This window comes from Caloenas nicobarica, chromosome 4 (genome assembly GCF_036013445.1).
Source record: "Caloenas nicobarica isolate bCalNic1 chromosome 4, bCalNic1.hap1, whole genome shotgun sequence".
Lineage (NCBI taxonomy): Eukaryota > Metazoa > Chordata > Aves > Columbiformes > Columbidae > Caloenas > Caloenas nicobarica.
The window spans coordinates 59617349-59632451 of NC_088248.1; the positions used below are offsets into that span (position 1 = coordinate 59617349).

At 42.1% G+C, this 15103-nt stretch overlaps 1 protein-coding gene across 4 annotated transcripts in view; it reads right to left on the reverse strand.

The window, feature by feature from the left end:
• RBPJ (recombination signal binding protein for immunoglobulin kappa J region) overlaps positions 1 to 15103 on the reverse strand; it is a 153438-nt gene that overhangs the window by 56266 nt on the left and 82069 nt on the right. The window contains exon 1 of one of the 4 annotated variants that reach the window (XM_065634150.1): positions 8743 to 8771. The exons of 1 other annotated variant lie outside the window; for it this stretch is intronic. In XM_065634150.1, coding sequence (XP_065490222.1) covers positions 8743 to 8762 — 20 coding nt within the window. In that variant the 5' untranslated portion in view covers positions 8763 to 8771. Of the gene's footprint in view, positions 1 to 4757; positions 4778 to 8408; positions 8456 to 8742; positions 8772 to 15103 lie in introns of those variants that run through there. 2 more of the 4 variants (XM_065634154.1, XM_065634152.1) reach the window with 2 other exon arrangements.

Below are 15103 nucleotides of genomic sequence, written 5' to 3' on the forward strand. Positions count from 1 at the left end.
GAAGGCGGTAAAATATTTTGAATTTTAAAAATAAATACCTATACAGAATAATTTATTCTACAGCACACTGCACCACCACTTCATTTTCCCTCATGACACATTCATCCACTGGTCATGCCCCATCCATTGTTTTTACATCTCAATTATGTAAGAGCAGCATCTCTCTAGTGTCTATTCCAATATCCCTCACTATTACCAAAACACATTAATTATGAATACAGTCACTCTTGGTCTTCCTTACCATACCTTTCTGTTATGCAGACTAAAAACCTAAGAAAGTCTGGTATCTTCTGAGCATCTTTCAGAATCACAGTTGGAAGAGAAGACATGATGCCACCTCTCAAAACCCAAACTCTGAACAAGCCATAACCACAAAGAGTAATGAGAACCAAATCAGGAGACAGTAATTCCATGTTCACCTCTCCATGGACTCTGCATTTGACCTTGGCAAGTCACTGGGTTTTTTGTGCTTGTTTTCTCATGTTCAGGACATGAAGGGCTTTTACGCAGATGGCTGGAACAACAACAACAAAATAACTGAGTAAGTTTAATTATTATTTGTTCTATTATGCCAGGTCTTAGAACTCTTCCGCAATGGCATAAATTCAGAGTGAGTGCAAGCACCTCTAATTCTCTAGACCTTCATTTTGAAGTTTCCTTTACATAAAAGCACTGGTGAAAGCAGTAACCCACTATCAGAGACCTCCTGCACTGTATCAAATGCTGACAAAAGCTTAGTTTCACAAAATCTTCTGCTGAGCAAATAAGTTTAACCTTATTTTCTACACTGGCAGTTCCTAATCAACAGCTTGCAAAAGAAACACTGCCTGCAAGTTCCTCTGCCACTGCTCCCAGACAAAATTAAATTACAGAGTTAAAATAAGAGCTGCCAGGAAAAGTATGATATTGCCTAGACAATATTTTTTTATCCTGTGCCATTTCTTGGTCCAGCAAAAACTAGGGTCCAGTATTTTACACAATTCAGTTCCCTCAGGCTTCAAAAATTCTGAATTTCATGGCTGCCTGATCAAGTTTCATTCTGATACCAAATTTCCTGGTAATCTCCCAAAGCACCACATACTGGAAATATGCCACAAGTATAGCTTTGAAAAAAAACAAAGTGTGGATGAAATGTTCCACAGACCAGGCAATATTACCAAGAATACCAGTAGAAAGATTTTTTTTTTTCCGGCACATACAGAAAAATGTCAACATTTATCTTTACTCATAAAGGGAAAATTATACATGTTCATTCTGCTACTCAAACAACTATAAATAATTAGATTAACAACCAAAAGGCTGACTAGGACCAATTGCAATATATGCCTTAGAATCTCACCTACCAGAAGCAGAAAAATTAAGTGAAGTAACAGGTGTAATCTCACACAGAGCAGTCAAAAATGACCTCTTGCCAATACAGCTTGTTACGTATTACCACAAGTGTTCTGGATTTTGAATATACCGATTAAATGGCACTTCATACAAGTTAGTCATGCAATTACAGTGAAAGAGAGATAGTTCTTGCTCCTGCATAGAAAACAAATGAGGAAAAGTTACACCTTAACACAACCACCTTAATATCTTCATGTTTTCCACGTGAAGCAATGAAAACAACTTTGTTTAAATAATTACAGAAATATATACTTAAAATCAACAAGAATATTTTCAGGACTTATCTACATAAAGAAGTCACATTCAAAAAAGAGCCTCACAAACTTACTAAAGAAACATGCTGTTGACTGAAATGTTCAGATTGCTTTAGAAAGAATAAATCATGCCCCAAGCAGCATGCCATTCATTGAATAATCTGATTAATCAAAATAGTAAAGCATTATAATGATTATATCTTATGGTCAAAGTTTATAGATTAGTCAAGATTTTCAAAAACTACAAAAAAAGATTAAACGCAACACAAAAATAGTGTTTATCCTTGTAAAGTTATAGCTTCTATTGTAAGGATCTAAAACTGCAACCTTAATCAAGAGATGTCTCAAACTTGTATATACTGAATGCCCCACCTTCTCTCCTTTCTCAGTAAAAAAGTTTACCATTGCAAATATGTAGTTTATGCATTTACAAGCAAAAGAGCATGAATATACAGGGCATATATCACTATCTGGCTAAACTCCGGTTGAAGAATATGAAATATTTTTCAGAAAATGAAACTATTTAAAATCGTATACATAGGCTCTGAAATGTCGCTTATGATGTTACTGAGAAACCGGTAATGAAAGAGAGTTTCCTTAGGTTGCAAAGGGTACTTAACATTTTTTATAAAAAGGTAGCAACCACAAAATACACACACATGCGAATTATGAGTAGGGAGCACCACAACATAAGTAGAACCCCAGGAAATGAGATAATGTCAAACTCTAAGTTTAGCACTTACTTTTCCAAGACTCAGTAAGAATATAATGATATGGAAATTGCTAGTTTCTATTAATAATTTTCTCTTCAAAGAAGTTTTGTGCTGTTTCCTCTTCTGAGTTTTTACATTGGAAAGAGAGAACTATAACTCCATATTTTTTCCTTGCCTTGTATAATCTTAATTATTATTGTAATTATGCTCAAGACAAGTATGGAAAGTGTTCAGTATTAGAAGATCATAAGCATTTCCACATAAAAATAATGAAAGTTCAGCAAGATGAATAATATAATTTTACACCTATAATTACAAACTCACTTGAAATACTATAGACTTAAAAGGCATATCAAGTTTTGTCAACAAAATTAAGATTTCATCTGACAACACAGCTAGTGACATTTACCTTTTTCCCTTCTTCATCTAAACACACAGGAAAAAATAAGCAACACTTTAAAAACAGACAGATACTACAATTGCTCAATTTTTTAAAAATACTGCAATAATGTAAATTTTTAAAATACACTTAAAAGTACACCTTCCCTGTGAAATGCTCTTGGGAGGCAGTGATTCAGCACATTACAGTTTCATATGGGTCAGTTAACGATGTGCTTGCAATTAACATCCAAAGAATTTAGGGTGGCGAGTTTTACAAACATAGAAGACACATCCTGAAAATTTAAAATTCTGCTGACGTGATTTGCTCTCCAAATGTGAAACTAATATTTTGCATAAACTAAGTGCTTCATTCCCAATAAAGAGTCAAATGTATTGCATAAAATGGAATACTTGTTTGTATTAAATATGTATCTTACAAATCTAAAATTACAATTTCTTCCTTCAGTTTTATCAAAAATCAAACACAGTGTAGAATAGGTATGTATTGCACCTTAATGTACTCTTCACCAAAAATTAGTTACTAACTATAAAACTTTTTTTCAAAATCTTTGCCTATGAAGGCACCACAGGTCTTTTAGGAAGGCTTTATAAGTAGCTATAGGCTACTTTAGCTTCTTTTCACATTATTTTTAAATATGGAAATTGCTTAAGTTCAAATAATGAAAAACAATTCTAGAATGAATTATTACTGCAAAGTAGAAATTAACAAATTAGAGGAAAGAAACTCTCATTCACAAACCCACATTCATTTATGCAATTCATAGTACAGAACAGCATACTTAACAGAGAGTTATCTCTGCAAAGAGATATCAGCAAAGGATATTGCCTTTTAACTAGCTGTAAAAAAACACACACATATTATGCCTAATAAAACAGTCTACAGATTATTTCCAGAGAAATAAAGCTATAAAAAGATTATTTTTGAAGTTTCTTTGTGCTCTGCACCAACCAGAATAAGTCAGAAATTACGAAGAGCTTCTGAATACAATGAATAAACAATGAAAGCAAATAAAACCCAAATCAAGACCTTAACTTCATAATATTGTTCCTACTGAAACTACAAAAGGTTAAAAGAATATTTGCAAGCATCTCAGAAGACTCCTTCAAAAATATAGTGCTCACAAAGATTTCCCAATAGCCAAACTTAAGACATTGACATGCTCCTTGATAATGATTTAAATGTTAGTCACGCAAATCATTTGATTGTAAACGAGTTTTCCCCAACTTTTAACACTCATCATGTGCATATACATGATACAATATCCATAGTTATGCTATTACTCAAATCTTAATAAGCCCTGTTTAAACCTCCAGTGATAGTAAAAACCGTAGCCTGAAGAATCCCATCCTTGAATTCTACTTCTGTAGTCTATATAATCCTGTTTCCACTCCTTGAGCTTCACTGAAACCATTTTAACATCTCTTGCAGCCTAACCCTGTGACAAGGCTCAGAATCAATACACAATTCTTATCTTCCTAGACTTGTCAATCACCCAAGACTACCAGTAATGCTTCTTTTCCAGAAACATTCTCCCTGGTTTCCTTGGCATTGTTGCTGTCGTGATTCATCCCTTATCATACTAATTGTTCTTTCGGTGTGTCCTCCTGAAGGAGACTCCTCATTCACCTGTACTATTTTATGAAACATTTAATGGGTTTGTCTTGCATTCCTTTCCATTCTCCTTCACTTTATCCAGGGCCAGGATTCAAATTCAACTATTAACTCCCTGTCATTAATCAGAAACAGACTTCATACTTCATAACTCCCATGTTGTCCAAGCTAACACCTCCACTTGTGTCTCTCTTTGTACAGATGCCTATCAGCTCAGTCTCAGCAGACGAAACACAGGTCTTACTCTTCTATCATTGCTTCAGTTTGCTTTCCACCACTGCAAGTCACTGACTTTCAGGACTCTTAACTAAGCATCAGCCCTCAAACCACAGTTCTCTATAGCTCCTAGAAATAAGCTGGTTCCAAGATCCTGGCAATGCCCACCGCATCACTAAGATATGCCTTTAATAGCCGAAATTTTATCCTGTGACCACAGCAGTTCACATCTGAACTAGTGAAGCATCCTTCTTCACCTCTCAAAATCCAGAGATGACCCTGTTCTATTTATTCTGAACATTCCTCTCTAGATAGCCTTTTTAGCCAAAGGTCTGACCACACAAGTCTTCCCCCCCTCCCATCTATTGAGCAGCATCCACTTCACTCTCTGCTTCAAGACCCTTATTGGTCAATGTCCTCATCCTAAAACTACTAATCAGGATGTAGATGAGTTTTGATAAACTGTTATATTTTCATCTCTGAACCTCTCTTCTGTTTTCCTTGTGGCTGGGAGAGCTCCATAAACGAGTACCTTCTCCCTTCAAAAACTTCCTACAAGTTTTTCCATAGTTTTCATTAAAAACAAACACACAAAGCAAACAGATGGCTGGCACACCTAAACCACTACAATAAAATTCACTGCGCGGATGCCAAACATTCTCCCGTGTCATCCCCGATCTGTCTTCCCTTACCCTTAAATCGTTACATATTCTGGGTGAGGGAACACCTCTTAACCACAGAACTTTGGGATGACTAATTCAGACACATAATTTAAATAGACTGATACTTAGAAAAGTGTTACTAAAACAATTTTCTACTTCACAGTGCCTATGGAAAACATCATACCAGTGATAAGCCGACTCAATTGTTTTTGTCTTTTTCAAGGCTTCTCAGCCTGTTTGAAAAATACTCCAAGTATTATCTTGTATACTGCTATTACGAAGGTTTTTGCTGCTAAACAAGTACCCAAACCTTTATCTAGCATTTTTCACTTTTTTCTACTCTTTCTAAATTTTGTTCGCTTGTTTGCTGGTATAGGAATCTTTGCAAGGTTTTTTTGCAATGGCTTCTTGCATTATTTTCTAGTATTTAAAATATCTGGTTGTCCCAGACTACAGAGAAGATATAATTCCATATTTATGTCATTTTCAAATAACACAAAATTCTCAGGATTACAAATTCTCTCTGTCATATGCTTGTATTAGGTCTAGCACAGCGATTTTCAAACTAATTGAGACCTACAAGTATTTTTGTAGTATCAGTAATGGTTTAAAACAAAGTGTTTTGCACTCAAAACGTGCTCTAATTAAGTAACACTTTCATTAATTTTGTCATCTTAAATTGATGAGTTTCCCTAACCATTCACAAGAAAAACCAAAAATTCTCCACAACCCCCCAAAATACTATCCTACTATCCCAGCCATAAATTAGCCACTTCATTTTAAATAATAGTTCAAATAGTTAATAATTCATTTTCAGCTACTTGTTTCATGTTTCTGTGCACTTTCTCATTATATCTAGTTCTGCCACTGGGTAATTTTGGCTCAGTCACACAGTATATACAAGCAATTTTGATCAAAATGTTCCTTGTGATGCAAGTAGCAGGAGTATGCCACACGTTGCAAACAAGCAGCTCTTAATGTACCCTGACTGCCTCACAAAATTACCTCAGTGAACTTCTACTATTCCATTCCAACACCACTTAAACCTATGTACCATAATTTAGGCTAAGGCACACAGTTTTCACAGGAGAAAAAAAAAAAAAAGTAGTTTTCCATTCAGTTTACACTGACTGCAGGAAAGCCATATGCTTTATCTCAAAGTTTGAGAACCCATAAGAACTGCAAGCTGTCCATGAAAATACAATGCAGTATTTGGGTACTACGTTCTTCAGTTATAGCTATTTAGTTGCAAGCACTTTTTTCCTGTGCAAGTCAGCTTTTACAGAACAGTCTAGAAAGAAAACTGTCTTCACTGACTATTTTGAAAAAAAATTCAGCTACTGAAGTATCATCAATTTTTCATCTCAATACACATATCAGAGCCGTACTCCAAAAACAGGTCATATAAAAAAAAATACAGGGTCCTTAATGTAATCTAACCATAACATTAACCAAAGTTAACAGACTTCATTTTACCAACACTAAAAATATTTAACAATAAGAAAACAAGACTACTTTTCAGAAAATTGTTCAACTTACAGGTTTTGAACAACAAATTTAGTATTAAAATCCTAAACTACACAGTTTTTTTCCACTCTCGTTAAAACGCTATTTCTCCTAATGTTAAAATTATTTGATCATTTATTATTAAGAGAAAAAAAACACCCTACAGTTGTTATTGCCAACATTTTAACAGATATCTGAGAGAAGGATAAAGGTAACATCACAAACATGAAAACACTTCTGACAAACCTGTAATAATCAATGAACAAAAGGAAATGGAGCCCAAATATTCAGATGAGTAAACTAACAGACACATGGAAAAACTTAATCGCTAACTAGAACGCAGACTAATACTTATCGCAAACTTTAAAAGCATTTTTTCCCTTCTTTCAACTCTAACCTCTAAAACAGTACACTCCAGGAACCATAACAAACAAGACTGGCTTCCCTAAAGAACATTTAATTGGGAAAATGTGTATGAGCCACAAGACGCCTTTATCAGGATGAAAATGAAGCAAAAGCTTCTATTTAGTTTTTGACAAACAAGAGTGAGGAATTGGAAACAGTACTGCAGCCAAACAAAACAACTAAATACCATAATGCTACCTTCTCCATGAGAACAAAAGCATCAACCACCAACTCCACCCCACCCCCAAGCAGGCTGTTGCTCTCTAACCACAGAGCCAACGCTGTAGACAATGTAATCCCACAGGGAAGACAGAAGGTCACAGACGCACTGTGAAATCATAAAATAAGGTCCACGTTTTAGAAAGACACAGTGGCACTTCCACCAGTCAAGATTTCATTTGGAACAAACAGGTGGAGTACAGAAACTGCCTGTTCTTTTCTTGACTGTCCCTTCCCTCAACACCTAGAGGGAGATCACACGTGCTCAGCGTAGCCCAAAATTAAGGACATGGCACCTACAATAAGCAGCAGAATTCAAGATGTGGTGAGGATAGCAATATGCAATGTAACACTGCAGGTGAGATTGCATGCTGTATACCAGCAGTGGATCTGTTATTATTCATCAGCTGTAGGTGTCTAAGAAGGTGTCACTTATTACAGTGACACACACTGCAGCCGGCTAGCCATGATTAAGTATTACCCAGTGTGGCTGAAAGGGATGGCAACTATCATTCATTATGATCCAGAGTGGCTTAGTGGGGTGGGGAGGCCGATCTCCTTCACTGCGATACAATATTAGCAGGAAGGCAGCTAAGAAAACTCAACAAAGCCCTAGGAATGGTGCACACGGAGGAGAAAAAGAGAACCGCAGCCCCCCAGCCTGAGAGGACGGGTGTGGGACGGCCGGGGACGCCCGACCGAGAGCGCTTCACCACCGCCCGCCACGGAGCCGCTGGGCGAACCGGGCCGGGGCCTCCGGCCGGCGCCCGCCGTGCGAAGGGGGCTCAGGCAGGACAGGAACACCGCGCTCAACTTCTCCTGACCGCAGGAGCCAAAGCCTTTGTCCGAGCGGTCCCGGTCTGTGGCCGAGGGAGCCCGGGGGTCCCCCTCCTGCGGCGGGATGTAGCTGGGGCGACAGAAGCGGGGGACCGGCCTGCGCCAGCCCTGGGCGACCCGCCGGGCTCCGCTGTTCTCTAGGAAGCCCTCAGAGAGGGAAGCGCTCCGGAGCGGCGGGATGAGCACTGACCCCGCACGCAGTCCCGACCGCGGTGCCCGTGCCGGAGGGAGGGAAAGCAAAGGAAGCGCACAGCCCTGCCGGGAGCCCCACGCCGGGGGGCGGCCGGAGCGCCCGGCCGCTCGCAGCCCGTCACCCGGGGGCCTCCTCCGTGCGCCCACCCGGGGGGATCCCAGCCCCCCGGGGTTTGCGTCTCGGGGCCTGCCCCCGGGCCGTCCGGAGGGCAGCCCTCACTTCCCCGCAGCGGCGTCAGAGGCGCCGGCGGGCAGGAACGGCGCAGCCGGCGCCCCGGCGCCCCCAGAACCAGGCGGCTCCCGGCGCGGCGCTGCGAAACCCCCGCACTTACCCTGTCACAACAGGCGCCATCTTCCACAAACTCTCGCCAAAACTCCTACTCTCGCGAGAGCGCCCCCCTCCACGGGCCCGGAGCGCGCGTGCGCGGGCCCGTGAGACACGCGCGGGGCGGGGAGTGGGAGGGGGGCGGCGCGCGCCGCCCACTCAGCGCCCGGGCTCTCCCTCAGACACAACAGCCGAGGCGTGGGAACCGCGCCGCTCTCGCGAGAGTAGTGCGCCGCCGGCCGGCAGGCAGAGCGGGGAGCCGGGCAGCTCTCGCGAGAGTAGAGGGCGCGGAGCCCGGGGGGAGGAACTGAGGGATTCCCTCTGCCCGCTCGCGCGTCTCGCGCCTGTGCCTTCCCCCGCCGGCCAGGAGGGGCGGGCCAACGCGGAGGTGGAGGGGGGTGGCCGGGGAGAAACCATTCGGGGCGAGGAGGCAGGGGAGAGGTGACTGACGGGCCGCTCGCGGGAGCACCGGCGAGGGGAACTCGCATCACCGCCTCCTTTCCTCCCCCCTCCCGGGAATGGCGTGTGGGACCGCCCGCCTCGTGCTGCCTGCGGGCCCGGCACATGCGCGGCCTGGGGGGCGCCGCCGTCCCTCGGGCCCGGCCTCGGGTGGGGGCCCGGGGGGGACGCTGCGGGGCCCGGCGTCGTGGCTTTCCCTGCCCGCCCGGCTGGGCGCCGCGGCCTTCGGTGAGCGGCGGGGGGAGCGTGCAAGGAAGCGCGGCGTGCGAGGAAGGCGGGCAAGTTTTTTCCCTCAGTATAAAATAAGTACTCTCACAGGAGTTCAAACCGGAGCTTTTAAAGTTTTGTCGATCAGCGATGTGCCCGCTCTATGTGAATCAGTTAAATGGTATGAAAACAAACCCAAGCAGATAACTCGAGCAGCTCTAGCCTCCTACCAGAGCTGTGAGTAAAGTCAAAACCCACTGGCTGGGGTTCACCTGTGTCGTTGCTTTTTAAGGCTCTGTCAGGCTGTACAGGCCAAACGCTTTGTCATTCCTGTTTATTGAGTTGAAAAATTAATTCATGCAGAGCTCAGGAACCAGTGGGAAATGGAAAAGAAATTATTCTCCTAATAGCGAATAAAAACAGTAAGAGACTGGGATCTAGAGGCACAGCTATGAGATCTGTTAGGTTTCTTACACAGAAATATTACATCACTTTTTTTTTTTTTTTAAATCAGCTTTAAATGAAAAGTCTGATTCTATTATTTTGTTGTCATCTGCAAGCAAAATGTGTAACATAACATTTCTTTAGCAAACAAAAATTTGGGGTCTGCTAAGACTCCAACCAATAAAGCGAACCTTGTGGTGACCTCTTGGGTAGATGGCTGCATACAGGCAGGGACAGAAGGTGTCTGCAAAACAGAGTTACCTGGATGAGCTCCAACATTTTGACATAACAAAAAAGACCCCAAGTTTGGATTCATTTAACAACATTACCATTGCAAGGTGAGGGGCTGATTTTCCATTAGAAAACCGTGTTTGAAAATAAACCCTTTTACATCAAGGATTTTGTCCAGTCTGTTCAGCTTCCTCTATGTCTTCAGTATAACATGTCAATCTAAATTCAAGCTTTAAAGATCCACTGAGATTCCAAAACTCACATCATTTTCATTACTTCACCTCCGTACCTCTGCTGTCTCCCAAATTAGGAAAAAAGATAAAATTTCAGTAATCCCGTTAATATGATTTTGGGTTTCTTTCCCACATATGCTCTCTGCTGCTAATACTAATTCAATGAATAATGTCTCAGATGAGTAAAATCATGTTTGAAGAGATTGCTTGGCAACAAAGTTTGCTGTAATTCTACTCACTGTACAAACAGCTATTGTTTGCTATCATTAAGGGACTTTCCCCATCGTGATTTCCCCCTCCTCATTAGGTATGAAAGGACTTGATTGGCTCCCTCATAGGCACAGTTCTCGGCAAAAGCACAATGCATACTGGAAATCCTCTGTATTGTTTGCAAAGAGCAACTCATAATCCCCTTGGAAATCTCTTCCTAAAAACATCTTCTCTCTCTTTTTTTTTTTCCTCCCAAGGCTAAAGCGTGATCTCAGCTTGTGCTAGCTCCATTCCATTAAGAATGGTTTCTGGATATTTGCCATGGACTGTCTCTAGATGGTCATTTTCTGGGGCCCCTCTTTTAGTGTGTTTTGAATCAAACTGGAAAGTCTAAAAATATAGCACACAATAATCTGCAGTGTCTAGACTTTTAATATTATACAAAGAAGGCATTTTGATTAATAACCAGATTAATTGGATACTGGAGCAGTTATATTATTTCAAATCATTAATAATTACAGAAACTATTGTAGTCCTTTCTGTCACTGAAAGTGGTACATTATAAAACAAATAGCCATTGAATTTTTTTTTTCTTTTTGGTGATAAGCAATCTGTAGTTCAAAAGGCCAGGAGTACTATTCAAATCAAAAACAATAGCTTGAAATTATGTGAGTAGCCGGTGGAAGGAAAGATAATAAAACCACAGAGGGTTTTTTAATATTGTTCATGCATTGAGTTTTCTTCTTGCTGTTAAAAGTTTGTATTTAACATAGTTGAGTGTGAGCAACTCCTGTTGAATTTATTGGAAACTGAAAGCATCTAGTACCTTGGGGAACTAGGCCCTGCTTTCTGGTCTGTGATGAATGTAAATGCTTCCAGAGCTGAGGTAGAAAAATTTAAATAGAAGGTTTGCACCACTTAAAATTTTGTGTTTGCTGTGCAGATTGGTAGTTTGACTTTTTGATCTTAGCCCTGCTGATGTTGGTGGAAGGGTTGTGAACGAGGCCCATTGCTTCAGAGACGATTTGGAGAAGCAAAGCTTGGAGGCGCCTCTGAAGGATGTGATTTCAGCAAGTGTTGGGGTTCGCTCTTCTTCTAAGCAGATGCTCTGCCATGTGACTCCAGCTGGGTGCTCAGAACCATTAGCCGCCTTCGAAAACAGAAGGCTGTTAAAGAAGGAAATCCAGTTTACTCTCACTTGTGAACTGGATGACAGGACCACCTCCTGCTTCTTTGGATTCACAGACACGTGCCGATGTGGACAGAGCCAGCTCCACAACTCTGTGCCAAGTGGATGCCAGCAGCTTCATCTGGGAATTCATATGATTCTCCCAACCCCTCAGGATTTCACTTTGGGTGGAAAGAGGAGAAAAGACAGGGACCAAGAGGCCACAGAGTCCTTAGAGACTAGGCCTTCCCTGTGGACAGGGAAGAAGTTCTTTAGCCTGGAATTTGGTCTCCGCAATGGTACTGAGGGAGCTGCTGGCCAGCGGTGCTCGAGCAGCCCAGCCCTTGAGCAGAAGGGCCGACAGCAGCAGGGAGCACTGGGTGCAAGCTGTGATAACTGAGCTGAAGATTTCAACAGCTTGTTCGACCAGTCCAGACCAAACTCTCTCCAGCTCAGCTTTGGCTCTGGACTTCCCCTAAGCTCATTCCTTTGGGCACAGCACTAGCGAACATGCTGGCTGCCTTCTGGTTTGGCAACTGCCTCCCGCCTCACTGGCTTGGAGAAAGATGAGAAGACAACAGACCTACATCTATTTCTGTAGAAGCACCCCATGTCTCGTATGTGCATAGCACAAGCATGTAAGAGACACACAAGGAGGCAAGAGTGCCCTTCTCAGCTGAGTCTATATTCTTATAAAAAATAACTCATAGTGTGTCTGGTAAAATCCTAGCTATTTATAAAGTCCAGTGACCTTAAAAAGCATTTTAGGTAGTAGAACCACACAGTTATCTGAATCTTCATTATAAGCAGCAGGTTTATCTCGAGATGTTGCAGTTTGTATCTGGTGGTATAAATCACACGTTCTAGTGGTAGGTACTGTGATACAACCTTGCTGGAATTTTAAAAGCACAGGATGTACAATGTGGTTTAACCGCGTGTCTAGGAAAGAAAATAAACAGGCAGTTGCCCACAGAACCTATCTTACATCTGAACTTCAGTGCATATGCCAACAAAAGTTATCACTGCAGCTGCTAGCTGGGCAGCTCAGTGTCAGAAGTGCCTCTGCTGTTTGAAATAGATGACATCGTTCAGCATAGCTCGGAGGATTTGCAACGTTGTCTTGAGGATGATAGAGAGAAAGGACAGGCCAGTTAGCAGTCTGCAGCAGACGTGTTGTTAAATAGTTTCTGCTTGTGTGTCATAACCTCAGAGGGGAGAGTAGCACAAAGAAAAATCTGAATCTGCATCTTAATGCTAGTTGGGGCATAAGTGTGCCTTCATATGGTAGTTCCCAAAAGTTACAGTCAGGCTGAAGCCTCACTCTGGCATTGCCTTGCAAACAAGTATGGTCCCTTCACAGAGGGCAAGATGCAAGAAGTGAGCATAGCAAACAATAGGAAGGAAGAGGGGGAGGGAAGATGAGGTTAACAGTAATAACATCATGTGGTTATGTAGGTTAACAGTGTGAACAGCTCGATGACTGACTTCTGTAACCTCTTATTTTTAAGTACTTTTCTAGAACACACTGTTAAGACACTTTGAATTGTATTAAATTTTGCTCCTCACCCTACCTGAGAAAAGTATATTCACTTGTTTTCCATTAGGTGAAGACTTGGGGGTTTTTTTGCTTGAATGTAAACTATCCTCTCCTCCTTAGTTTTACTTGGCTCCTTGAAGAGCCCATCTCTGAGCCTCTCTTACGCAGCAGTCCTCCACTTGTGCTCATGGTGCCTGTCCAGCAGGGAAGTATGGCACTGGGTTATTCCCTTATGCCCACTCTCCCACACAGCCCTCTCTGCAGCGGTGCTCTCTGCAGCGGTGGCAGCTGCCATCAGCCTCCCCACCCTCAGGATGCCCCTGCAGGTACCACCAGACTTCAGTGAACATGTGCATCGGCTGGAGAGTAACATGTCCTGGAGGCTGGCCGAGCCTGCCCAGCACCCACCGGGTATCTCCTGACCCTGCACTCCAGCATCCACAGACACCAGCAGAGCTGGGGTTCACCAGGCCAGGTACCTCCTGCCTCTGCCCCCCAGCATCCACAGACACCAGCAGAGCCGGGGTTCACCAGGCCAGGTACCTCCTGCCCCTGCCCCCCAGCATCCACAGACACCAGCAGAGCCGGTGTTCACCGGGCCCCACCTGGGCGCTGCCAGGGGCTCCCACACTGCCCTGACCTCCTGCCATGGTTAGCGTCTGTACCCACCAAACCAGTTTTAAGATTAAACCGCAGAATGCAGGATTACAAAGTCATTACTGACAAGGACTACAGCAGGGTAAACTCCATGTCTAAAAATCTCCATGCTTCCAAAACATGCTGGAGAAGATACAGCTCCTTTTCAGTCTGTCTGTGCTTCAGACAGGGTATGCTAAAGGGTATTAGTTGCATCCCACTGAAATCAAGAAAGCAGGGAAGATTGAACTAGTCAGACTGTGAATTATCATGAAGAATTAACAAAGCAAAAGGAAGATTTAAACATTATGATATGACTCCAGATGTTTTATCGATTTTACATATAAATACAAACTGAATTCGCAATGCTACAGTTCTGAACCAATGTGAAAACAGATGTCTTTGTGCAAAAAAACTATTTAACCAGAGCTGCTGTTGCAGTTCCGTTGTTTTCATGATGTATATTACTTTACAATCTATGCTGCTGGAGATGTGCTCAAACCCAAGCCTTTAATTCAGTGACTGAGTTAGAGCTGATTTTTTCAGCTAATCTGTTCTACCGTTCATGAGACTCTTTGAGAAAATGTATGCTGACATACTTCACCTTTACCTGCAAGTAAAATGTGTTTTTGGAAAAGCCCCCAAAGAATGAAAACTCATTTGGTTTGACAAAACACGAGAGAAACCCACACTCTTGATTATACACATTTTTCTGCTGAATATAGTGCTTAAGGGAATTTCAGACTAACTATAACAAGGTACAAAAAAGAGCTCAGCAGCCTACTCTGAAAGAAAACCACAAACTGCACATAACCCCTTGATAAAATTACCACTAAAAGCCTATTTGATATTATAAACCAGCGCATTTTACTATGTACTAGGAAAGTCTAGGTCCCAGTCATAACCACATGCTATGTTGAATGGAAGGAAACATAGACAGAGATCCTTCACCTGTAATTCTACATACAAATATGTGCACACAGGAATTTTCCTAGTTATGGCTATAGAGAGGAGTTAGGAAATTATTTGCTTCACAACAAGTATAAAGCTAGGTCCCACATAAATACGATTTGGAGAATTTACTGATGGTTAAGCCTTGTGCTGGTCCTGTATGAAGAAGATAAACTAATTTTGTGTGTTTAGTGGTTTACAGGGACTGTCCATGGCCTCAGGCTTTGAAGATAACACTTGGTTTGGGGCTGTTTCTTTATTTAAAACATTCAGGAAGTTATACACTCCTGAA